General features: G+C 37.4%; 1 protein-coding gene and 1 long non-coding RNA gene across 2 annotated transcripts in view; one reads left to right on the top strand and one right to left on the bottom strand.

Annotated features, from left to right (window-relative positions):
* Positions 1–10457: 10457 nt before the first annotated feature.
* Positions 10458–17950, bottom strand: LOC144216608 (uncharacterized). The gene is made up of 3 exons (XR_013330698.1): positions 17886–17950; positions 16882–16977; positions 10458–10593 (listed from the first exon to the last, which is right to left on the bottom strand). It is a non-coding gene; the product is annotated as an uncharacterized LOC144216608 (long non-coding RNA).
* A 201-nt stretch (positions 17951–18151) lies between these two features.
* PKN2 (protein kinase N2) overlaps positions 18152–27158 on the top strand; it is a 138243-nt gene continuing 129236 nt past the window's right edge. The window contains exon 1 of the mRNA XM_077746092.1: positions 18152–18352. Within this exon, the coding sequence (XP_077602218.1) occupies positions 18305–18352 (48 nt within the window). The 5' untranslated portion in view covers positions 18152–18304. The remainder of the gene's footprint in view (positions 18353–27158) is intronic.

The raw sequence follows: 27158 nt of genomic DNA, 5'->3' as shown, positions 1-27158 counted from the left end.
GGTATTTAAATAAGGTCAGCGCATCTTAACTTTTTAAATATGTAAAGTAAACCAAATATCTGACAATTGAGTCAGAGAATACAGTAATTTAACAAATGCAGGGAGAGTTTATATACTATAGATATATTACTCAAAATTTTAGTGTAAAATGAATTTCTTTAGAATTTACTTTTTTAGTAATTGCTACACCACAATATGGAGCTTGAACTCATGACCCCAAGATCAAGAGTCACATGCTCTTCTGACTGAGCCAGCCAGGTGCCCCTAAAATGAATTTCTTTAAAGCATAATTTCACTTGTTTTACCTCTACCCTTTCCACAGCACTATGTCAGGTTCTGCTCTCCTTTCCTTTTCCTTTTTTTTTTTTAAGTTTATTTATTTATTTTGAGAGAGACAGAGACTGTGCCAGTGGAGGAGGGGCAAAGAGAGTAGGAAAGAGAGAGAATCCCAAGCAGGCTCCATTCTGCCAGCACATGGGGCTGCCTGACATGGGGCTCAATCCTATGAATGTTAAGATCATGACCTGAGCTGAAACCAAGAGTCAGATGCTTCACCTACTGAGCCACACAGGTGCCCCAGGTTCTGCTTACCTTTTCAACAAGTGATTTATTCCCCAAGTTTAACAATGATTGCCTCAAAATGAGCCTTTTTAAAAACCTATCTTGTGGCTAGTACTCTGCTGCTTGTGTCTTGTCTTTATATACACTTAAGCCTGAATACAGCAATTCTTACCCCACAGCCTCCCTCACACACTATCCTTAAACTCTTTCCAAACAAGTCAATTTTGAACTTGATTCATGTTAGTTTTTATTTTTATCTTTTCTTGCCACAATTCTCCTATTAAATTGTGTTGTCCTGCCCAGGCTCATGCTTGGAAAAGGGTTGATAAAACTAAGAATTGTCTGTGAAATGATCTTACAGTTCTCCAGCCGTTCGGAATTTAAATTACCTGTTATCATTTGGGGCAGTCAAACTGATTTCTCATAGTGATTTACATTCTCCTCATCCTGAGATATATTTTGAAGTATGACTTTTTGAAAATTTTAGCAAGATTAGTTGTTGTTACAAATTATGAGATACTTTTCAGGAACTTCCCGCTAAAAGATATTTGTTTGTTGTATACACAAGTTTGTATGCCAACTGCATGTTTATTCAACCATGAACTGTCTACACTGCAGTAAGTTCCTGCCTCCACCACAACTGTATAAAATTCCCAAACACTGGCTTAGTGTCAAAATGCCACTGCTCAATGCTGGTAGATTATACCTATTGCTCAGAGTTTTGTTACGAGTTCTTGAAATTCTTTAGCTTTGGTTATTCATTTCTTTTGTCAGCAAGTATTTACTGAAGGTTTACTATATGCCCTGCGCTGTTTTTGGCTAAGTGGATACAAAATTAATAAGGTACATTTTTTGCCTTCAAGCCCCTTACAAAGTAAAGGAGGCAGAACTAAAAAGACAATTACAATAGAGGAGATGCAATGGAAGATGGGAACTATAGTTTGTACCTGCCTCCTCCTAGTTCCTTCAGGCAATTCCTCCCCCACTCCCTTGGTCTGAAAGGGCCAATCACAGTGGTTCAGGGATAGATGTGTAACTGTCCTAGACCAATCAAAAGCCTCCTCAGAACTTTTCTGCTGGAGTTAGGACGGGAGGAATATCCCTATGTTACTTTTTGATCATAAGATTCAAGTGTGGAGCCTGAAGCCTGCAAATGATTTTGCTCCCCATGTAAATGCCAAATGAGAATCTGCTGATGCCATTTTTCCCACCATGTGGAAAGAACCAATTTAAGAGACACCAAAGCTAACATGCAGAAGGAAAGGAAAGCAAGACCTGAGAGATAAAGAAAGTCTTGCTGATCCCTGGGTCTGGTATTCCCAAGGCTGTCACTTCCCTGGACTTAGCAGCTAGGTGTGGAGGTAGGCAGTCCTGGATTGGTATGGCTTCATGTTCATCAGGGATCCAGATTCCTTCCGTCTTTTTTGCTCTGCAGTCCTTAACAGTGACTTCCATCCTCGTGTAGCAACTGCATTATTTAAATGGGCTAAAGACTCTACCATTTTTTATAGTTTCCATCACTCCTTAATATCTTCCAGGCATGTGGTCTGTGCAAGGTGTCATCTATCCTCAAGCTCACAGTATTGTTTTCCTAGTTCACTCATATACATAACCCCCCATCCCCTATGAGCTTTGAGACTATGGTCCCTGATCAAAAGATAAAGGGATCTCGTTACTTAAATGCATCCCTACTGAGCTTAAGCAAGAAGTCTAACCACTTCTTTCTTGTAAAGCTTTTGGAGAAAAAGAAAAATAGCTGACCCACTAATGGCAATGTGCTCTATATCAGGGTCATGGGACAATGGTGTATCTATCTATTGTGAAGGATACGTGGTATATTCCAAGGAATTTCTACTTTTTAAAATATTTTTTTAATGTTTATTTTTGAGAGAGAGACAGAGACAGAGAATGAGCGGGGGAGGGGCAGAGAGTGAGGGAGTCACAGAATCTGAAGTAGGCTCAAGGCTCCATGCTGTCAGCACAGAGCTGGATGTGGGGCTCCAACTCATGAACCACAAGATCATGACCTGAGCCAAAGTTGGATCGCTAATCAACTGAGTCACCCAGGTACCCCCTAAGTAATTTCTTCCTAGACATAGATGGGCTTCTAAAGTTTGCTAATAGTGCTTTTTCTTTTTTTAGAGAAGATTTAAGATCATTGCTGTAATAATATCATTCTCTTGCATACTTGTATGCTTTGTAAAATGGGAAGATAAAGGGCCAGAATTACTGGTTAATTCACATAATTTGAAGTCCATTTATGAATATATATTCATATGTTTACAAAGGTGTCACATATTTGAACTTCATCTTTTATGTATAGCAGCAGCAGAATGTTGGTAGTGTAACCCCCAAGCAGATACACATCATGATAAAGCTCTAAATGGGATAGGGAGTAGAAACCAATTATCATCACTAAATATGCAAGCGATCTCTCTAGTCATGGTAAGTACCAAATGAGGTTAGTGTGCTAGCCAGCTGGGCCCCTGTGAACTTTAGTATATGTCAGTAGTCTCTGGGGAAAGTAAGTCCCACTTTATGATTAGAAAGAGAAGATTGAGTTGGGTTTGGAGATGAGGAAGTTATGGGTGAAGAGAGAGAGAGATACAGAGAAAGAGAACAATCTATCTTTGAGACCATGGCTCACTCCTCCAGTAACTTGAAAGGCACAAGCTGCAAACACAGGGGATCTAAGGCTAGGTGAAAATCCCAAATGAGAGATGGTGTTGCCAGAGATGCGAGCTCTGCTACAAGATTTAATGAATAGAAAAAGAAGGAATCTGGACATTCAGGTATAGCAGCTAGCCCTAATAATGGAAAAAAAGAAAACCAGCTAAGAAAGCGTTAGGGAAAACCCAGAGAATTTGATGCTCATTTTGTCAATAGTAAGCACACCCCAGAAGAAGAAAATTGTGCAGCAGACTTTGTAGGAATAGCTGATCCAAATATCCTGTGATTTAGGAGAACAGTTAATATGAGATGTGAGTGTATGAGATATATTGGGGACCTTGACAAAGAAAGTGGCAGTAGAAAAATAAGGGATGGATGTAAGAAACACTAGTGAAGTAAGAAACAGACACAACTTGGTAATGGACAGTGAGTGAGGTGGGAAGGGAGTGGAGAGATAGGAGTAAAAAATCATTTAACTATTTTAGGCCTGGATAACCAGAAGAATGAAGACAATCTTCAGAGAAATAAGAAAACCTGAAAGGGAGGCTAGTTTAAGGGAAAGGTGATGTTCTCAGCTCTCGATAATTTGAGTTTGAGGTGAACGTGAAATATTCAAGTGAAATACTCAGAATATTCAGTTAGAAAAAGGAAGTATGAGGCTGAAGTTAATGAGAGAGGTCAATCTAGAATTCTAGATTGGGAGTTCTCTCTCCATGATGTTTAGAAAAACTGGAAAAGTAGATAAAATCACTGAGGTAGGTGCTAAGGGCCAAAGATTCTGTGCTAATCATAAATAGGTAGAATGAAGATAAATTATTGCCATGAACTGGTGATCATTCATTGCCTATAAGTATGAGACACAAGACACCAGGGACCCTTGGTTTGAATTTGAATTTCAAAATTAGATTAATTTGGTAACAAAATTTAAACATACAGAGTAAAATAATTGAATATTGAAAGATGGTCCTAACTAGTCTTATAAACTAAATCTAGTGTCAGCTGCATTAAAATTCAAGATTTCCAGCCAATACTGAATAAATAGGTGGTCTTCCCGTAACACTTTTCCTTAAATCTATTTGCAGTATGTTTTTTCAAAGAAGGTTTTCAAGATCATTGCTGAATTTTCTTAATTTTTTAGTTTTAAGTTAGACAAATGAAATATGCCCTTTTAAGTATAAAGTGTGAAGAGTTTCCTGCAGTGTATAATTCAAAATTCCTGTGGTAGGGCCGCCTGGGTGGCTCAGTCGGCTAAGCGTCTGACTTTGGCTCAGGTCATGCTCTCACAGTTTGTGGGTTTGAGCCCCATGTCGGGCTCTGTGCTGACAGTTAGCTCAGAGCCTGGAACCTGTTTTAGATTCTGTGTCTCCCTCTCTCTCTGACCCTCCCCTGCTCATGCTGTCTCTCTCTCCCTCTCTCTCAGAAATAAATAAAACATTTTTAAAAAGATACCTGTGCTAATGTTGAATTGTATAAAAAACATTATGCAAATGCTTAACTGAATAAGGAAGTAAGATGTCATTATTAATATTGACCTGTGAATATAATTAGAAATGAGTAATTAGGAAAAATACCACAGTAGTAGAGAGTATATTTCAAAAGTANTAACTAGTCTTATAAACTAAATCTAGTGTCAGCTGCATTAAAATTCAAGATTTCCAGCCAATACTGAATAAATAGGTGGTCTTCCCGTAACACTTTTCCTTAAATCTATTTGCAGTATGTTTTTTCAAAGAAGGTTTTCAAGATCATTGCTGAATTTTCTTAATTTTTTAGTTTTAAGTTAGACAAATGAAATATGCCCTTTTAAGTATAAAGTGTGAAGAGTTTCCTGCAGTGTATAATTCAAAATTCCTGTGGTAGGGCCGCCTGGGTGGCTCAGTCGGCTAAGCGTCTGACTTTGGCTCAGGTCATGCTCTCACAGTTTGTGGGTTTGAGCCCCATGTCGGGCTCTGTGCTGACAGTTAGCTCAGAGCCTGGAACCTGTTTTAGATTCTGTGTCTCCCTCTCTCTCTGACCCTCCCCTGCTCATGCTGTCTCTCTCTCCCTCTCTCTCAGAAATAAATAAAACATTTTTAAAAAGATACCTGTGCTAATGTTGAATTGTATAAAAAACATTATGCAAATGCTTAACTGAATAAGGAAGTAAGATGTCATTATTAATATTGACCTGTGAATATAATTAGAAATGAGTAATTAGGAAAAATACCACAGTAGTAGAGAGTATATTTCAAAAGTAGTACACTGGGGATATGAAAATAAGCCCTGCATATGTCCTTTACATGCTAGTAGAATGTACAGACGGTGTTCCTGCCTCAGAAAATGGTTTGAAATGAAAAGGTGTGGATAAAAGGGCCACAATGATCCCCTAACTCCTTTGAATAATTTTACTATAAAATACTACATTCTATCTAGGGCAAAGATTTGAATAGACTTGGGATCGAAGTCTTATCCCCTGTAAAACAGGTTGTAATCTTATCCCCCCAAATCACATATAAATAGGAGTTTTGCTGCATGTTATCAAAGAGGAAAATTTTATTACTATAAAGGAGTATGTAGTCAATAAATATTAGGTGAGTCTTCAAAGAACGGTCTCATTTATCTGAAACCTAGCCCTGAGACCGGACCGCTGGGTCTGAGGTCAAAAAGTAAGGTTCTTGACTTTTTCCTTATTTGTTGTCTTCTAGCTCCAAAAGGTCCCAGGCCTTCCTAGACAATGAATCAGCATACAACTTTTGAATGACTACTATGAGTAGGTGTAACAGGGAAAAGAGAATAACCTAAGGAAGTATTCAATGTGGTGTCCACTCTAGTTGAGGACATGACAGAAAATGTAGAATTAATATAATTAATTAATATATAATATAATTAATATAATATATAATAATAGTATAAATAATAATTAATATAATGATGTCTCAAATCCTATTTTCCTAGGAACTGCCTCACTCTTGTTTGTCAGGTTTCCGTCGATGTCTTCTGCCTCAGCCCATTAATGAATGGATTTGGTGTTCATAGTTGTATCTGTCCAGAGGGTATAGACTCTGGAGCCAGGCAGCTGTTAATCCTGGTTCTGTCTCTTATAGCATTGAAGCTTTGGGCATTTCACTTAACCCTTCCGTGTTTGTTTCCTTGCCTATAAAATGTAAATACTAGTAGTACTTTATAGGGTTCTTGGGAGGTTAAAATATAAAGCATTTAGAATACTACTTGACATAAATGCTTACTGTTGTAACAATAATATCATCATTACTATTAACATAAAAATGTATTTGACCCATGCAAATACACATACATGACAACTTGTTTGTCAAAACAAGTTACATTTTGTCCAATTAATACTGGTTGGGTCCAGTAAGTATAATCACCAAGGCAAACAGGTAGACAGAAAGAGAATCTTCACTTCAGTTTTAGGGAGTCAAACTTAGAGCTGCTATAGGTTCCCTAGAGGGAGGTAAAATTGAATGTGCGTTCTATTTAACACCTACGTTCTACTGTTGTTTCATCTTTTGTTTCTTTGTTCTTTACTATTTTGCTATTTGTGGCTCAGTTAAACAGATGCCAATATGGTCAGACTGAGAAGTACAAAATACTGCAACACAATCGGGTAAATGCAACAACAGTAAAATTATAGGGGCAATTTGAACTAAAACTAAAGGTCTGCATTTTTTTTATGTTTTTTATTTATTTCTGAGAGTGAGAGAGAGGCAGTGTGAGCAGCAAAGGCTCAGAGAGAGGGAGACACAGAATCAGAAGCAGGCTTCAGGCTCTGAGCTAGCTGTCAGCACAGAGCCCAACACAGGGCTCGAAGCCACAAACCATGAGATCATGACCTGAGCCAAAATCAGACGCTTAGCCGACTGAGCCACCCAGGTGCCCCCCTAGAGCTCAAGTCTTAAACTCTGTCTGTTGGAAGTGTAAATGAACTTCTTTTTCTGTACCATGGCTTATCATATTGACTAGATCCACAAGATAACTCAGATGAAGAGGTAAATGAGGCCCAAATGCATTCCCTTGATATTTAAGAAAATTAAATTTGGATCACATGTAAACAAATTGACACTTGCTGCACAGAGCTAAATAAATCATCCAATTAATCTAATTCTAATATATACATATATGAAAATTATTTTAAATTATTTTTAATATGTTTTTCAAATCAGGAAGGCATGCCATTTCTTGGGTGAGTAATTATTTACTCCAAATACAGAGTTTATCAACATAAGAAAACAGTGAAGAAAAAGGATGTTGATAATATAGGCAAACCATTGACCAAAATCCGTGAATTTATACTAAGATAAATATAACCCAGAACAAGTTTAAAAGCATGTCATACCCTTTTGAGCAAAAGCCCTTAAAGTATGTTGATACTTACAATAGGTGAAATAATATCGTTATACCTATAATCCTATACAGCCTTTAATAAAAGTTAATTTGTAAGGTCAATCATTTTCATTCTTTTATTATAGTTTTTTAAAAAAATTTTAAATCTTCATTTATTTTTGAGAGAGAGAGAGAGACAGTGTGAGCGGGACAGGAACAGAGAGAGAGGGAGAGACAGAATCTGAAGCAGACTCCAGACTCTGAGCTGTCAGCAGAGAGCCCGACGTGGGCTCATGACCGGAGGTCAAGGTCATGACCTGAGCCGAAATCGGACAGTTAACCAACTGAGCCACCCAGGTGCCCCAGTTTTACTACAGGTTTTAGCTTTGCATTCTTAGCATGTAAAAAATAGGAAGCATTTTTCTCTGTAGAAAATGAACTCGTGAGAAAACTCTAGAATATCTTTCACAGCCCCAATTTCAAGTCAATAGATTAAGTGTCCACATTGTTTGCAACTAAGTCACAGCTGTCTAAATTGCTTCAGAAATGTTTAGCAGATTGCTTTATAGCAGGATAACACAGTTTGAACCATGGTTTCTTGAATACATCTTGCTGAGAGTTTATCTCATTCAAATGATGAAGGCAGCTGAAGCATGGTATTTGAATCATCTGCATTTTGCTCTAATAAAGAAGAACTTTAGGAAGCTCTTGTCATGATAGGCAACACACTAAAGCAATTGAAATGTGGATCTTATATTTTACACCATTCAAACTGCTTGCATGTGTGTGTGGTGATAAGATACTTTAAAAATAAAATTTCATTTGGTGAGAGGCTTACAGTTAAACTGTAAAAGTAATACACACATCATGTGAACTACCAGCATATAAAAATATATATGCAAATGACTATAATACTCTTTTCCAAAATAGCATCTTTAATAGGCAACCCTTCATAAGAATCATTATAAAGTGACATATTTTAAAGCTATCTTTATATTTTATAAGTACTTATAACTAGCAGTTCTTATTTTTAATTAGAAAATACACGTGTTTTCAGCCATGCCTAAATAAACTGAATACCTGAATAAAATGTGAACATGAAAAATGGGAACATATATATATGTTTACTATAAATTAAAAAATTATTATCAATCAAGCAAGTTCTCACTAAGTACTTTCTACCTATAATGAGCTTTACATTTACTAAATGCTGTGGAGATTATACAAGTCTGATATATTATTTTTATCACTCAAGAAGCTTAAAATCTACTTGGGAAACAGAAGAATGAATATAATTGGGTCCTAAGGCATGCAGTTTATAGATACAACCCCAGTAAACTACAGGTAGTCCATAAATATTGTCAAATGAGTGAATAGATTAGAAAAGCTAAACTTTAATTCATTTGGAGAATTTCAACTAAATATTTCAGAAAAAATCTATTAGTGACAAGTTTGGGAAAGGAGCTTATCTAAATATCCAGCTTGGAATGTATGTTCCAATTTCAGTTACCATGTATATCTATCGTTCCCCCTATGTCTAAAACAAACAAACCATTTTATTATGCTCACAAATTTGGTTTGGGAATTTAGACAGGGCATATCAGGGATTGTTTGTTTCCCTCTATGATGTCTGTGGTCTCAAATAGGATGATTCTAACATCTGGTGACTTGAATGGATGGGGGCTAGAATGGCTGAGAAGGGAAGGTCTGTTACCAAGATAGCTTCTTCACTCACCTGTCTGGTGCCTGGGTTGGGATGGCTTGAAAGCTGGGCTCAGCGGGAACTCTTGAGCATAACACCTACATATGTCCTCACTATGATGGTTTGGCTTCTCAGAGAATAGCAGTTGTGTTCTAAGAAACTTTGCAGGGAATATTCTAAGACAGCAATCATTTAAACATAGGAACACTTGCTCTGAGTGTTAAAAAAAAAAAAAAACTCATGGTCTTTTCTTTTTTTAACTGACACAACGAATATATTTACTCTAGGACCTAGAGAATCTGATATAGATTTGGAGCTTGCATATTCATGTTTGAGAAGTAGAATACTTTGCAGATTGCAAAACTCATTGACTAAAATGGCTATGTGATGGATATTGTGAATTGTCCATCAATGTCCACCTTGCCTCTCTTGTAAATAAGTTGTTTTGTGGACCATGACCAGATAGAAAGCACATTTCTCAGCCTCACTTGAAGCTAGATGTAGTCAAATGAGGATGTTTCCACAATGATACGGGAGCAAAAATGATGTGTACTAATTTTGAGCCTGGGCCTTAAAACATGGGACATTAGATCCCCGTTCTCTCTTTTCCTTTCCTAAAGGTAGATCATGGAGTTCCTTGATCCAGCTTCAACCATGTAGTTGAGAATAATGCCAAAGCAGATAGTACAACAGTAAGACAGAAAGAACCTGGGCCCTTGGATGGCTTCATGGAGCAGAGTCAGTCTGATGACTTGGATTGCTTACCTTGTGCCATCCTCTTATGTGACAGAATAATAAATCTCTTGGAGGCTCTTCATTACAAAAGTTTAGCTTTACCCTAATTCAGATAGTAGATATACATTATTGAGTAACTGTGGAGTGCTTAAGAAATGACTAGGAAAACTACCTCCCTGTCACCCACCAGGGACTAACCCTTTAAAATGTATAGTATGACCTATGTACAGCTTCTTTGTACTTATTAATTTTTATCACTATTCACAGTTGCAAAAGAGGTTTCCTCTAAAGGAAGCACTAGTACTAAAACAGTCAGGTTTTACATAAACTTTTTCATGCCTATGTTTGTTTTTGGTTTTTGGTGGGCTTTTTTTTTTTTTTCATTTTGACAAGGACAGCTGAAATGTCTCGTGTGCCACACCAATGTTTCAAACAAAAGCCCAAACCTTGTAATTATTTTGGCATGGTAGTAGATCTTAACCTCTGGACGTACAGCGATCACATTCCCATATTCACATGTAGTGAAACTTTATTAATCCAGAATCATCAGAGGGAGCCCAGCCTTCTAGGTTAGAACAGCAGTTCTCAAAGTGTGGTCACGGGATCTGAAAAATAAAATTTATTTTCACCATACTAAGATGTTACTTGCCTTTTCACTCAGCTCAGAGCCTGGAGCTTGCTTTGATTCTCTCTCTCTCTCTCTCTCTCCCCTCCCCCACCCTTGCACTCTCTCAAAAATAAATATTTTAAAAATTCTTCAATTTTACCTTCTGGTACAGTGAACATCAGAAGACATAACCCATAAAAACAAAATCTCTCTGGAGTTCTATCATTTTTTTTAATGTTTATTTTTGAGAGAGAAAGAGAGACAGAGCACAAGCAGCATAGGGGCAGAGAGAGAAGGAGACACAGAATCTGAAGCAGGCTCCAGGATCTGAGATGTCAGCCCAGAGCCCAACATGGGACTCAAACCCACAAACCATGAGATCATGACCTGAGCTGAAGTCAGACACTTAACTTAAGCCACCACTTAACTGAGCCACCAAGTATCAGCCCCTGGAGTCTGATACTTTTTAGGAGTATAAATGGTTCCTGAGCGTTAACATAAAAAGTTTAACTTCTCAATGGTTGTTAAAAGCTTACCTTTTCATTACTTAAAAACTCAAAATGTTACCATTCATCTGGTGATTAGGTACCAAGCTAGGAAAATAGTATTTTCTGCTATCCCTTTCAGGAGAACATGCAGATTTGGGGCAGAACTTTCCAATCTTTTTTTTTTTCTAATGTTTTATTTTAATTTTGAGAGAGAGAACACACATGTGCACACACAGCAGGGGAAGGGCAGAGAGAGAGAGAGGGAGACAGAGGATCTAAAGCAGGCTCTGTGCTGATAGCAGAGAGCCCAATGTGGGGAGCAAAACCATAAACCTTGAGGTCATGACCTGAGCTGAGGTCACTTAACGGACTGAACCACCAAGGCACCCCAAACAACCTTATTTGTAATAACAGTTAAAAATCAGAAGAACCTGAGTATAGTCAAACTGTAACAGTCTAGGAAAGAAATAGAATTTGCTTATTAACCTGTTGAGGGTGGAAAAAGAGAGGTAGGCTCAGCTTCAAGGTGAAAGGTATCACATCCTATAGTGTGACTGGTCTTAAATCTTTGGTCAAAGTTAATAATTAATTCACAAATACTTGATGACAGTTGGTATTGGGTAACTGATCATGGCTTTAGCTTCAGGTTCATATCAATATAGGCATAACCAAGGGACATAAGCAGTGGGGGGAGTGTTGTGGGGGTATGTTATAGGGAGAGAGAAGCAGGGAAGCATGTGTAAATAATCTGTCACAGTCCCAAAAATTGAATTGGGGAAACAGAGGCTTGACTTTAGAGGCTATGAAACAAGCTTTTCTAATTTTCCAAGGGACAGGGGAATTCCTAGCTGTAAAACATACAGAAACGCACACAAGAGATACTATTATAGGCCACATAAGATACATGAACGCTTTCTAGTAGCTTTAAGTCTATCAGAAAAACAAGATTGTTTACAAGACTCCATGATGAAATATAAGTGCTCAAATAGATGTATCAGGAAAGTGTTGTGGGAAGGTTCATATCAGGTTTAATATATACTTGTTTATAATTTGTACCTTTACCAGTATCAGGGTCTTTGTGTCAGGGTCTTTGGGGGAGTGATAAACAGACTGGGTAGCGAAGGAATCATTGGAAGAGGAGACAACACAAGTTAAACTACTCTACCTCCTTCTAAGGTGTAGCCAGAGCAGTGATATCACTTTCCACTGATGGTTCTCACCTTGGCTCAATGGCTTATTTAGGGCTGTTTGCTTGAGCACACACACACACATTTAAACAAAGAGGGAGACTCATTAGGAGACTCCGGAAAACCCAAGAACAAACAGAGAAGAGTAGCTGGACTTGCCAGAAGACGAGCCAGCAAATGGTAAGACCTCAGAAGCCAATTCAGCTACATTTCTTCCACCACCCTAGGATTACATAATCTCTTACCACTGCTTCTCTTTGCACATCATTAGATCCTCCTGTGTTTTACATTTGTTGGCTTCTCTCCATTTCCAGTGCCATGATCCTATTATAAAGTACTACTATCCTTTTTTGCCTGGAAAACTGAAGTGACCTCCTAATTTTTCTCTCCAAATCCACTCTTGTCCATTTCTAATATGTTGTTCTCATTACAGCCAGAGAGAGGTTTTTTTTTTTTAAATGTAAAATGTATTCAGTGGTTTTCTATTGCTCCTAGGACAAATATCAAAATCTTAAACATGGTATGGAACTGGATTACTCTTCACCCACATCCAGTGCCCTTGATTATTATGTCCCTCTCTGTCAGAGGATTATATAACCCTGCCCCTTGTTACTCTCAGGAATGGCAAAGGTTTTGCTGATGAAAAGTGAAAGTGAAATGTGAGCACACACTTTAAGAACCAGTGGGGGATTTACCACTTTTCTTTTCCTTCTGCCAAGACCATGACAGTGTTCCAGATAGAGACCACTCTGTCAGCCTGAGTTCAGTGTGAAGATGACATGGAGCACAGCCATAGTGACATATAGCATGAGAGATAAATAAACCATATTGCAGATTTTTGAGATTGAGGTTTTTGAAATCATTCAGCATAACCTGCATGGTAGGTTAGCCTTTCAGTGCTTACACAAGTCGCTCTCTCCTGCCTTAGAACTTTATCTATGTTATTCTGTCTCCTTGGAAAGTTCTTTATACCCTTTTTTGCCCAATTAACATTTACTCAGCAGTGAGATGAAAGCTTAAGTGTGAAGTACTGAGGAAAGGACTGTCTGATCTACGTTCAAAGTACCCTGAATTCACCTCCTTTGTCATTATGTTTCTTTAACTAATGATAAGTTCCATGAAGACAAAAAACCAGGTATTCCTTAGTAACCATTATATTTACAATGACAGGAAGAAAAGACTTCTTTTATCTTTCCAGATTTTTCTTCATCTTTTAACATGTGACAGAATATGACCATTCTAGGGGAGTCTGGATGGCTCAGTCTGTTGAGTGCCCGACTCTTGATTTGGGCTCAGGTCATGATCCAAGGGTTGTGGGATTAAGCCTTGTGTCAGGCTTTGCACTGAGCATGGAGCCTGCTTAAGATTCTGTTTCTCTGCTCCTCTACCCTGCTCATGCACTCTCTCTTTCTCTAAGAAAAAAACAAAAAAGGTAATTCTAGTCCTTGAACCACCACACCTCCCACTCCAGCGCCACCAGTTGATCGGTATTCCAATATTTTATTTCCAAATTCTTGGAGTGAGAATCTTGCTGGCTAAAGTTAAACATGTTTTATTGTGGTCCACCCATAGTTTACTGAAAGATCTAGATCAAGCCGAATCAACATGGCTACAGAGACTTCTTCTCAGGGGATAAGGAAATTCCCAGCCAAGGGGAAAGAAGCTAAACAGACACCCCAAAAGTATCTGTGACAGTCACTACAGCTGACTCTACTCTGACTTTAACCATCTTGTTCTTAAAATTATCTTATCCAGGGGCGCCTGGGTGGCTTAGTCGGTTAAGCGTCCGACTTTCGCTTAGGTCATGATCTCACAGTTCGTGGGTTCGAGCCCCGCGTCGGGCTCTGTGCTGACTGCCAGCTCAGAGCCTGGAGCCTGTTTCAGAGTCTGTGTCTCCCTCTCTCTCTGACCCTCCCTGGCTCACGCTGTCTCTCTCTCTCTCTCTCCTAGAAATGAATAAAACACTAAAAATATTTTTAAAAAATTATCTTATCCATACAAGGAACAATCCCTATGGAGGGTTCCTTAAGGAAGAAAAGCGTGGTGACCAAGTGGTTCTGACTCTCCCTGACTTTTGCCTCTCCTTTGGGAGTCTGAAACTTTGATCCCTTGGAGGTAAGGGGTTACTCTCTCTTCTATCAACACTAACATTGAAAACAAAACCAAAACAAACAAAAAATCCTTCCCTTGATTCTCCATAATGTTGTTGGGATAAGCTAGAATTTTCAAAAACATTTTAATAAAAGTTAAGGAAGAGCAAAAAAAAAAAAAGAAAAGAAAAGAAAAAATACAAGACAATAAAAACACCATGGCTCACAAAGTAAAGGTTTCTAACTCTCTCCCTGGATATATAGTTCTTATCTCATTTCATTTGGGATCTAAGGGAAAAGAGTAGCCTTATCATCTGAATATCTGAATGTCTGTTTGTCACCAACAGAACAAAACTAACAACAACAAAATAAAGTTCAGTTCTACTAGAATTCTTTTTCTGTAACATTTCTTCTCACTTACAAAGGAAAATATAAAATAACATTTTGTATCTAATTATTACTAATTGAAACTGTTTCTATATGTTCAGTCATTTCCATTAAAAAAACAAAGATTTTTAGAGTAACTTCTACCCCCAACATGGGGCTTGGATCCATAACCCTGAGATCAAGAGGTACATGCTCTACCCACTTAGCCACCAGGCACCCTGGGCACTTTAACCTCTTAAAGACCTTTCAACATCTATGAAAATTTTTTAAAGGCACCTGCATAGCCAGTGATACAGTCCAGATATTTTTTGGTCTTTAACTTCTTACATGGACATTTGTTAAAAACAATGACAACAGCAAAGCTTTCCTCTTAATTGTTAATATACATTAGAACATATCTGGATCTAACGTACATAGGATTCCTGAAAAACAGTTGCAAATAGAGACTAAATACAACTCATCTAAGTCAACATGATGTAAGTTTCCATTAAAACTTTTTCAAGTGTGCTTCATTCTGATAAGTATGTCCCATGCCCTATTACATTTTTTTTCTAAACAGGGACTGTGAGCTGAGTAGTGGTTTTTAGCTTAAATTAAACTAATTTATTGTTTAAACCGTCACATTTTCCAGAGTTTCAAGCAGTTTTGATATTGTCTTGGCCTCCCTTTTGTATGCACTATTTTACCCAGCATACATAATCAGAAATAATTCCTATAAGTTTAAAACCTTTTTGTATTTGTTGCTTACATTTACGTGTAACATATAAAATAAAATTACTATCAATACTTTTACAACCCTAGAAATATGTACAGTTTGAAGTCTCTGTTGTAAAAAAAATTGAGGGACTATAATGCTTTGCAGTATAAATGAAGATTCTATTTTAAAGTACTTATAGTAGCATGCTGTAGGTGAAAAGAAGCCGAGGACTGGCAATTAGATTTAGGTTCTGGTCTCCATCTCTGCTCCTAAGTAATAATGTTGTCATTCTCCCTATTAGTTAACTAAATTATGGCTTATTTTCATTTACATACATTAAGAGTTAGGCTAGACATTTTAAGTCCTTTCTAGTTCTAAAATTCCAGAGTGCTAAAATTGAACATCCTCTCTCATATTTAAATTTATTTTTAAAAAGAATGTTTGCTGACTGTATTTCTTTTTTTTTTTTTTTTAATTTTATTTCTGAGAGAGAGAGATAGTGTGAGCAGAGGAGAGTCAGACACAGAATCCGGAGCAGGTTCTAGGCTCTGAGCTAGCTGTCAGCACAGAGCCGGATTCAGGGCTTGAACTCACCAATCATGAGATCATGACCTGAGCTGAAGTCAGATGCTTAACCGACTGAGCCACCCAGGCACCCCATCACTGACTATATTTCTAAGTCCTTACACAGGTAATTTTTTTTTTTTAACAGTAAGCTTCATGCCAGTGCAGACTCCAGTGCTGGACTTGAACTCACACCCCTGAGATCAAGACCTGAGCTGAGATCAAGAGTTTGATGCTTAACTGACTGAGCCAACCAGGTGCCCTATGGGTAATTATTTTTTTTAAGATTTTATTTTTAAGAAATCTCTACACCCAACCTGGGGCTCAAACTTACTACCCTGAGATCGAGTTTCATACTCTACTCACTGAGCCAGCCAGGCACTCTATTTTTAATTCCATCATTAAGCACCAACTATGTTCATATCGGCCATGTTAAATCCATTCAGGAGTAAGGTAATGCAAAAAGAAGCAAAATATATCTGCATGCATTTAATGCCACTGAACTGTACATTTAACTCTGTTCAAATGATAAATTTTGTTATGAATATTTTAGCACACTAACATTATGTGCATATATATCTGAATACAGTGCTCCCCTAACATGTTGTGCCTACCATTTAAAACTGTATCATATTTAAACTGAATCATATTTATTTGGACACAAGTCCTTCTCCAAAGGATTTAATCACTCCAGGAACAAGGACTCTCTTAACCTTAGCTGTAACCTCAGTGCCTGTAACACTGGCTCTTAGTTACCAGTGTTTATTATCTCTTGGTTTTTCCAAGTGTTGCTATTGCATATATTTTAGTTATCATTTCAATCAAAGACATGCATTAAACATATAAAAACTTATAAAATTTTAAAATACACACCAGAAAAATTTCTTGTCACGTGAGTTGGAGTTCAGAAACTCATAGCGCTCATTGAACTCGATCTTTAATAAATGTTTGTCAAATTAACGCAGGAGACTTGAGAAGACAAAAAGATAAACACGAGTCCTAGCATTAGCTTAACAGATCTCACATGGACTGTATGAGAAATACATAATATTGTTTCCCGAGAAGTATGTCTATTAAGCGTTTCAAGCAGCCATCTCATTTAATAACCCCTAACACTTTCTCCAAGTAGCTTTTAACAAAGCCATTGTATTCCAGCCTCAATCTAAAGTTAGGCAGCTGCCTAGAATACCCATTCACTGCTGAAACAAAACAAAAGCTACCTGTTGGAGTCTTTATTGACATTCCCAAATACTACACTGGCATTTTCTTAAATCAAAACGTACACTACTTAGCTATAAATTACTCATAGGTTAGCTTGGATGTTTACTACATTCAAAGTTGGCCTTTTTTCCATTCGCGGGGCTGATCCGTCCCACCTTCTTCAGTTTATATTCAAGAATTAATCAGATCCCGTACTTAGGTGGAGTTCTACAGCCCAAACCATAGTGGTTTAAGCGCTTGGGAAAATGCATTTTAAATGCTGTGCGTTGAGGAGTGCAAAGGATCCCCGAGCGCTTTCATTTCTTGAAAACTACAAACCACACCCCAGTTTAGTCAGCTGTGCACCTTACTGGTCGGAATGGCGCGCTGGGGGTGGGAGAGAGAAAAAGACAAGATTAACAGCTTGGGTGGATAAGGGGCAGGGGAATAATAAAATTTGAGCCCCGAAACTGTTTGAGTTAGTGTTCCTTTAACGTTAGGCCTAAACCTCGACAAGAGAAAAGAAGTGGAGCTGGGGAGGAAAAACTGCGAAAAGTTCCCGAGTTGGAGTGTTCACGGTGGGGCCGTTAAACACAGCAGAAAAGCGGGCGTGGTTTTCCGCCCCTCCTTCCCGCCTCCCAAGAGACGCGAGCCCAGTCCTTTCCCCTCATTTTCACCCCGGCTGGGTCCAATGGCTGCCGCCGCCGCGGAGCCGGGTCGGAAGGCGCCCCGCCCCCCGCGCTGCTCCCGCCCTCGGGGTCCGGTCCGCCCCACCTCCCCCTCGCCACTGGAGGTAGAGGCCGCGCAGTCACGTGTTCTGGCAGCCGCCAAGTGAGGCCGCTTTTGCGACGCAGTGACAGCCAAATGGTGCGACAGGAGGAGCTGCAGCTGCGGCCGCAGCGCCCCGCACGGAAAAGCTTGAGGCGGCTCCTGGCNATAAGCCGCGCCTCCAGAAGGGGCTGCGCCTCCATGAATCCCTAGGCTTTTTTTTTTTTCTTTCGCTCCCCGCTCCTCACCCCCCACCCCGCGTCCCGTCCCGCCTTCTCCCTTCGCCAGCGGCGGCCGCGGCCAGGTGCGGAGTCCAAAGCGGAGCGCAATGGCGTCCAACCCCGAACGGGGGGAGATTCTGCTCACGGAGTTGCAGGTAAGGGCCGCGGCCCGGGCGGGAGGCGCTGGCGGAGAGAGGGAGAAAGTCTGGCGAGGGGTCGGGGGCCCAGGGACGCAGTGCGGCCGCCGCGCCCCTAGNAATGACTCCCAAGCTGTTTTCTCGTCCCTCCCCTTCCCCTCGGACTCCGCACAAAGAGCGCCCCCATAACTTCCAGCCCCCAGACAAGTTAAAAAAATAAAACAAAACCCGTGTCTCACCAAATGCTTGCCTAACTTCACTAGCCGTCTTCAGGTGACTGGATTTCTTTACTTTAATATGAAGGCTGTTTTTTTGTTCCTCTTTTCTTTTTTTCCCCCCCTTTTCTTTCTTTTTCTTTTTCTTTTTCTTTCTTCTTCTTCTTTTGTTTTTTTTTTGGAAACCAGATGATAGCTATATGGTCCCCTTGTCTGTTACTCCCTACTCAGATCCGGAAGCTTGGATGCTAATACTTTTCAGACTTTCATTTTCCCTCCCGTTTGAACACCAGAGAAAGAGCTACAAAAGTTGTTTACAAATGGGCAGGCAGTAGGCTAAGGGGAAATGTTGGGCACCACATGTCTGCAGATGAGGACAAAATAGATCCCTTAGTTAAGTCTATGTCGAGTAGCAGGATCATTGTTTTCCATTTACGGCTATTTAATGATGTAGGCACGATATTTGTCCTTAAGTCTATGATGAATGTACAAAAGTACGCTACTGTGTTGGGTTTATTTTTTATTACTTTGGAGTGTTCCAGAGACGTTCCCATCTGGCTTAAAATTTTTTACTTGTTTTTGACTTAAGATTTATTTTGGTTTGTTTTACTCTAAACGTCTTCTAGGTGTTAGTTAGCTATTCGAATATTGGAGATAGAAGAAAAATATACTTTTAAGAGAAGAAAAATAAACTTACATTTCTTTCTGTGCATTGAAAAGCTAATTCTTTTTTCAAAAGATTGAATCTAGGTCCTGAAGGGTTGATTCGTGATGATGCCAAGATTAAGTATTGCATCTGCTTCTAGTTTTTTTTGTTTTTTTGCTGTTTAAATATATTTTTCAATAGATCCCTTTATAAGCTTGGTTTATTATTAAGTTAAATGTAAGTTTGAAGGCATTGTTATAATATTTGACATTTCCTGAACAGGAGTAGAGATTTCAACAAGGTATACCAATGCAGGGTTGCTAATTTGGAATCCTGTGATTCAGCTTTGAATTTCATGTTTTTGAACATGTTGATATGTAGTATTCCAGTTACTCTTAGCCTTTTATAAGGTGTTACAACATACCGTATTTGCTAAATGAGTGGAATTTATTGTTTTAATTACTTTACATGAGGTTTTAAAATGAAGTTTGTTTGAGGCACGTTGGAAATGCTTTCCACTGCCTAGTCTTGGGATGTGAAAAGCATACTTCGGTTCTGACTGGGAAAAATCCATGAAGATTGGACAGGAACATTTTTCTTTGAATGGAGTTTCTTCAAAATTATAAAGTATTTGGCATCCTTATTTGTATTTTTTAGGAAGTTGTCATCGAAGACACTCATTTTGGCACTGGACCTGAAAATATATTTTCATGTGTTTTAAAATATAACAGGGATTTTTAATGAGATCAATTTTTGACAGAAAGAAGCAAGTCAAAAAATAAGAAATTTTAAGTATGACTATTTTAAAAAATGGGATCAAAGTAGGGGAACACGGAAAGTTAGACTTAAAAAAAAAAAAGTCTCTTCCAGAAAAGGAATGGATTTTATATTGTTATCTTATGAATTGACAAGTATATCCAAGGGCATTTTTCTTGATGTATTGGACTCCCAGCTCATTTTTGTTTTTGTTTTCATTTTTAATTTTTTAATGTTTATTTATTTATTTTGAGAGAGAAGGAGCATGAGCACAAGCAGCGGAGGAACAGAGAGACAGGGGGGGAGAGAGAATCCCAAGCAGGCCCTGCATAGTCAGTGCAGAGCCCCATGTGGGGATCAAACTCATGAACTGTGAGATCCTGACCTGAGCCAAAATCAGGAGTTGTATGCATCACCAACTGAACCACCCAGGTGCCCTTTGACTCTGAGTTTTTATAAAGTTACTGCATATGAACTTTATTATGTGTATTAAATTAATTGAGAGCATTATTTATATCAACATCTAAGATAAATAGTGATAAAATTTGCTTCACCAAGTACTGTATATGCATCTGTTTAAATGTTTTACTATTTCATTGGGTGATGGAACTATTAGATAGTAGCCAAATACTTATCAAGTTTGTTTGGAAAAATAGTTTTTAAAAAGCATCTAAGTTGTTTGAAGTTATTTAAATTGAGAAATTAACATGTAGTTCTCCGATATACTGATTTTAAGTATTTAAATAATAATTTATACAGCAGAATTTAAACTGGTGTTTAGTAGTTAAAAACTGTTACTTTGCCACGTTGCCATATCTTACCTCAAGAATACTTGTCTGAAAGTTACATGTTACAGCCTACTTTTAATGAAATTGATACTTAATTTTAGAAACATTGTATATCCAACATTTTAAAGTTATTTTTCAAATTATATTGCAGAATTTGAAATACTTTACTACTTGAGTTGGAATTGGGTTATTAATAACCCTTAGTTGTGAAGAAACAAAGAAAACCTGAAACCATAGTGTTTTGCCTTATTGATTACTGTAATATATCTATGGAGTAATGTTTCTAAGTTTTGCTAGTAATTTAAGAGGCTTATTCAACAAGGAATCATTAAGGAAGTATGCATAAACTTTGATGGCTAGAGGCCTTCACTGTATAAAGAAGAATATTTACTATCGTAAAAATAAAAAGGCTGTTAAAAATATAAACTTAATTGGCAGTTTCTAATTTTTATCTTGTATGAGTAACTTGGTTTATCCTGTTCTCTTGATTTTTTTAATTTGAAGTGGAAACTTAGATATTTTTTTGTGGGGCCAAAGAAATTAAAAGTTTATTTTTAAGGAAACTGGATTAATGAAAACTATATAAAGAACTCAAAATGAAAATATTGGTTACAACAGTCATTTGATAGACTACAGACACAAATATTGAATCGCATACTGATGAAGTTACCATGTTGATTATCAGCGATTAATCTTCGTCAAAATGCCTAATAAAGTTTTGGGCCAAAAATCTTAAATTCCATTCTTGCAGAATTTATTTAGGTAAAGGTGACTTGCTCAAGTGGAAGGTTGAAGGAGTTAGCCCTAAACTATAGGGATTCATTTCAAGAAACATATGAGTATCTACCAAATCAATCATATTTTGGAGGATATAAAGATGAGAAGATACAACTTCTACTTTGTAGAAGAGAGTACAGTTAACATTTATTGAACATTTATTATATGTCAGGCATTGTGCTTTGTACTCTATATACCTTATTTAATCTTTACTATAATCCAGTAAGGTGGTTGTTGTTATTTCCATTTAACAGATCAGGAAACTGAATGTTTAGGAATGTTAAGTAGATTGTTCATGGTTACAGTATAAATCTAAGTTTAAACTCCAATCTGTGCTGTTTCTCACTGTACCGATTTTCTGAGCTGCCACAATTCTGTGGACCTATAAATATTTTACATTTCAATGTTACGGATGTGTGAATTTTCAGTCACTTGACCAAAAATGTAATTAACCAGAGTTAACCTTAAACATTATACTACTTGTCAGGTTCCTCTATAACAAGGAAAAATGATTTCTGTGTTCTATTGGTAGCCTGTAATTTAGCAGTGCTTTGTGTTGGAAATAAGGTGTAATAGTCTACAGAGACTAACAGTACTAAATAACTTTTTTGCGGGTTTTCATCATTTAACAATTACTGTTTCTGGTGAAAGTTGTTGAATGTTGGCTGAAATCCTTCCAAAAGATTTTGCATTTCTTTGTAGTCTATCCATAAAATAAACTTTGTTTTAAAATTTTAACTCATCTGTAACCAAGCTATGTATTTGGGACTTAGTAGGAATGCAATACATTGATGAGAAGACACCCTCCGTTTGTCACCTATGCTGAGAAATGTCTTTTGACTGTTCTCAGAGAAATTGACTATTGCCCTAAGAAATTATGTAATTTTTTAAAATTTACATTTCTAATCCCTTATCCCAACAATATTCCCTTGAAAAGTTCAGAAGGGATTTTTGCACGTTATACCTATGTACAAATTTTACCCATTTGGTGGGAAATTGGGTGACATCTAATTTTGCAGTGATGTTGGAAAGTAGGAAGTCCCTCTGTTGGGAGGATTAAGATTTTAGGGTGGATTGGAGGAATGCAGTATGAGAAAGTAAGCAACATAGGTAAGATGGATTTTACAATTCTTTTAAGTTATAAACATAATGTTCATCATAGAATATTTGGAAATACAGTGAAGCACAAAGAAAGTAAAAAGTGCTCATAGTTCCTGTTACTCAGAGATAACTGACAAATTTTTCCAATTTACAAATCCCATGGCATTTTGATCAATTTCCTGTTTCCACCCCCCTTTTAATTGAGATATATTTGTTATACAATATTTTGTAAATTTAAGGCATACAGTGTATTTTAAGTTTATTTGAGTGAGTGAGCACATACATGCGTGTGTGCGCAAGTGGGAAAGGTGCAGAGAGAGAGGGAGACAGAAGCCCAAGCAGGCTCCACAATGTCTGCGCAGGTCATGATTTTGTGGTTCCTGAGTTTGAACCTTGCATTGGGCTCCATGCTGACAGCACGGTGCTTGCTTGGGATATTCTCTCTCTCTCTCTCTCTCTCTCTCTCTCTCTCTCTCTCTCTCTCTGTGTTTGTGTGTGTGTCTTTCTCTCTCTTTGCCCCTCCCCTGCTCTCTTTCTCTCTCTCTCAAAATAAATGAATAAACATTAAATAAAAAGAGGTTCAAAGCATTTTAAGATAGAAGTAGCCATAGGTTAAAATTTCTTGCCACTAGTTCTAGATATGTGGATCTTACTAGCTTTATTGACAATTTTACATCAAAATATTTTGATTTTGAGTCAGTACTCTGAGATACAGTTGAGAAAAAAGGTAAGTGAAGAAGTACAGTATGGGCAGAGTAATATGCAATAATGATACATAGCATCAGTTCTTTGAATAATAACTTGATACAGTGTGGTTTTTCAACTTAGTTTCATTATTGTCACTTTGAATAAAATGCAGCATACTTTATTGAATAAAGCCTGTCTTTAAATAATTTGCCAAATATTTATTGACTGCTTAGGTAAAAGTCTGTGCTGAAACTAGTGTTACAAAATGATGAGTTCCAAATGTATTGTGTTTTTCTGTCATCTCGTGTAATACAGATTATTTCTAGTCTGGTACAATTTACCTTCACAAATGATCCATGTTAATTAAAATGGAGAGGTAGAGGGGCACCATCTGGGTGTTGTCTGTTTAGCCTAGGGCTTTGCATTCTATTCCTTGGGCTCTTCCCTTCTTTTTGCTTTTCACCTTTGGCAACAGTAGATTTTTTATGCCTTTTATCGAGTTATTCCTATGTGCCCCCTTTTAAACAAAAAAAGAGTGGAGTAGTAGTTTGTAAAGATAAATATCGCTTAAAACAATGTTATTTGCAGATGTATACATGATGTTTAAATAAAATGGTTAGTTCTGCATCATTCCTTGTAAGATGTACTGTGTCAAACAATTATCAAATGTCTACTATATTTCAAAAACCTATTTTACTCTATAAAAAAATCATAAATATTTAATGTGATTAACTTTTGATACACATCAGAGCTCAAACTTGGCAGCAGAGTTGGAAAGTTAAAAGCTTTAAAAAGATGTTTAAAAATTCGAATGGGAAAACATACTAATGAAAAAGTAGCTTCTAATATCTTAGAAAAGCAAAAATAGAGAACATTTGTCTTGATATGTGTCTAGTTTCTCTTCATTTTATCTAATAAAACCTTATTTGAAATTAGCGGTATTGTCACATTTGTTCTGTAATCTCACAAAAAGTAAACTGTGTAATATTATGTATATAAGTCTTGTATGTTTAAAATGAAGAACAGAGGGGCACCTGGATGTCTCAGTTGGTTAAGTGGCCAACTTTGGCTCAGGTCATGATCTCACAGTTTGTGGATTCAAGCTCTGCGTCGGGCTCTGTGCTGACAACTCAGAGCCTGGAGCCTGCTTCAGATTCTGTGTCTCCCTCTCTCTCTGCCCCTTCCCCGCTCATTGTGTGTGTGTGTGTGTGTGTGTGTGTGTGTGTGTGTCAAAAATGCATAAACATTAAAAAAATTGAACAGAAAAGCATGGGAGGAGTATATATTGATGATAATAAATACCTTAGATTTGAAGGTAAATGTTGGCGTCACGTTATAAAGGTGAGCTGATACATAAGAATTACATAATGTGGATTGCCTTGGTAGCTCAGTTCCTTGAGGGTCTGACTCTTGATTTCTGCTCAGGTCATGGGACTGAGCCCTGCATCAGGCTCTGTGCTGAGCATGGAGCCTGCTTAGGATTCTCTCTCTCCCTCTGCCCCTCTTCCCCACTTGTGTGTTCTCTCTCTCTCTCTCTCAAATTGAAAAATAGAATTGCATAACATATAATGTTATTAGGATCTATCTATTTTAGAAACTTGGCTGTAATTTACTTTTTCTAGTTAAAGTTTTGCTTCCCTGACTCACAAACACCTTAACTTACTGGAAAATTGTGATAGAATTTGGAATTTATTTTAGATTATCGAAGACCTACTTACATGTCTAAATATCACACATACATGTATTAAATATGTTTTACACACTCATCATATTATTTTCCCTTTCCTGTAGTTGACAATCATCTCCTTAGTGATTGTCTAAGGAGGTGCTTGTTTTGCCTGTTTAAGAATTTTCATTGAACAGGGGCGCCTGGGTGGCTTAGTCGGTTAACCGTCCGACTTTCGCTTAGGTCATGATCTTGGGGTTCGTGGGTTCGAGCCCCGTGTCGGGCTCTGTGCTGACTGCCAGCCCAGAGCCTGGAGCCTGTTTCAGAGTCTGACTCCCTCTCTCTCTGACTCTCCCCTGCTCATGCTGTCTTTCTCTCTCTCTCCTAGAAATAAATAAAACATTAAAAAAAAAGAATTTTCATTGAACAAATTTTATTAAATTTGGGGTTTTTTTTCCTTTTATTAATCCTTAGGTACACTGCATTGGATTAATTATCCATCTGTTTATCATTATAATAAGCACCCACATACCACCACTCAGTCTCCACCTTCCCAAAAAGCTAGGAACTTAACCTACATGTGGTTTTTGTCCATTCCACCCAACTATCTCCACCTTCTTGTTAACTAAGGTGAAGATCACTTGAATCCTGTGTTCATTCTCTTGCTTTATACATAGTTTTGCTGGATATATAATTTGAAAAGATATGTCTTTAGTTTTAGTTGTTTTTGTATAATTGTGTTTAATATAATCTTTCTGAACTTGATTTTTCACCTGTGACTCCTGATTTTTTCATATCATTGCATGTTGTTATAGTCCGTCATTTTATTGCTGTGTAATATCTCACTGAGTAAAATATTCATCAACTTTTCCCTTGTTGGATATTTGAATACTTACTCTCCCTTGTTGAGCATTTAGTTACTTTCTGGTTTTTATAACGGTGAACAGTGTTACTTTGGATATTCTGTGCATTTTCCCTATCGTATACATATAAGAGTTTCTATTAATTATGTACCTGATGGTAGAATTGCCATCTTGCAGGGTAAGTGAATGCCCAACTTCCAGTATGATGGCACTGATTTATATTCATATCAGCAATGTATGAGATGAAAGGTACTTTGGTTATCCATCTCCTCTGACATTTGATACTGTCTTCTAATTTTTACAAGTCAGAGGAGTGTAAAATGCTGTTTCATTGTCGTCTTGATTTGCATGTTCCAGATTATCACTGATGTAGGACATTTCTTTTTATGTTTACAGGTCCTTTATGTTTCCTTTTCACTGAAAAATTCCTGTTCATGTCTCTTGCTTATTTTTCTGTTTTTCTTACTGATTTATAGAAGTTTTTTTTATTCTTTACATTAATCTTTTGTATATATTATATTTATATTATGAATGCCTTCTCTCAGTTTTTAACTTGTCTTTTCACTCTCTCAGGGAGTTTGTGAGAGAGATAGTTTTAAATGTTTTACCTTCTTGGCAAATATTTAGAATCATTTATATCATTATGATCAGCAAGGCTGTCCTTAATATTTATTCTGGATTTGGTATAGAAAGGGTAAAGTTACATAGTTTTGACTTGTGGGATCACAGACTGTCTAAATGAACAGTATAGAAAGTTATATAAAATACTCTTATCACATACTAGGCACTCAAAAGTCAGTTGAATCAATTAAAGAATGAATTCATGAGCAAGAAAAAGTAGTGAAAATTATATATGTAAAATAGTTTATCAGCTGCTGGTTTTTCCCATTCTTTATCGCTTTAGTGCAAACTAATGATTAATTATTAATATTTTTTCTTTAGAGAATAAACTTGACCATTATGTGCATAGCTTGTTAATAAACTGCTGGAGTTGATCAGATTTAATGCTGGATATAAAAAAATTATTGCAGAATTTACTGGTATTTACAAATGTGGAATTTTTTTTTTTTTGAGAGCAAGAGCATGCACGATCAAGCAGGGGAGGGGCAGAGGGAGAGGGAGAAAGAATCTCAATCAGGCTCCACACTGCAGAGCTAGACACTGGGCTCAATCTCATGTCTGTAAGATCATGACCTGAGCCAAAATCAAGAGTCAGAGGTTCAATTGATTGAGCCACCCAGGCACCCCTACAAACCTGGAATTTTTTTTAAGTTTATTTATTTATTTTGAGGGGGGGGGGGAGAGAGAGAGAGGAGGAGAGAGAG

The sequence above is a fragment of the Crocuta crocuta genome, unplaced genomic scaffold, assembly GCF_008692635.1.
Source record: "Crocuta crocuta isolate KB4526 unplaced genomic scaffold, BGI_CrCroc_1.0 scaffold48, whole genome shotgun sequence".
NCBI lineage: Eukaryota > Metazoa > Chordata > Mammalia > Carnivora > Hyaenidae > Crocuta > Crocuta crocuta.
The sequence above is the reverse complement of the archived record's forward strand: the minus strand, read 5'-3'. Positions and strand labels throughout refer to the sequence as shown.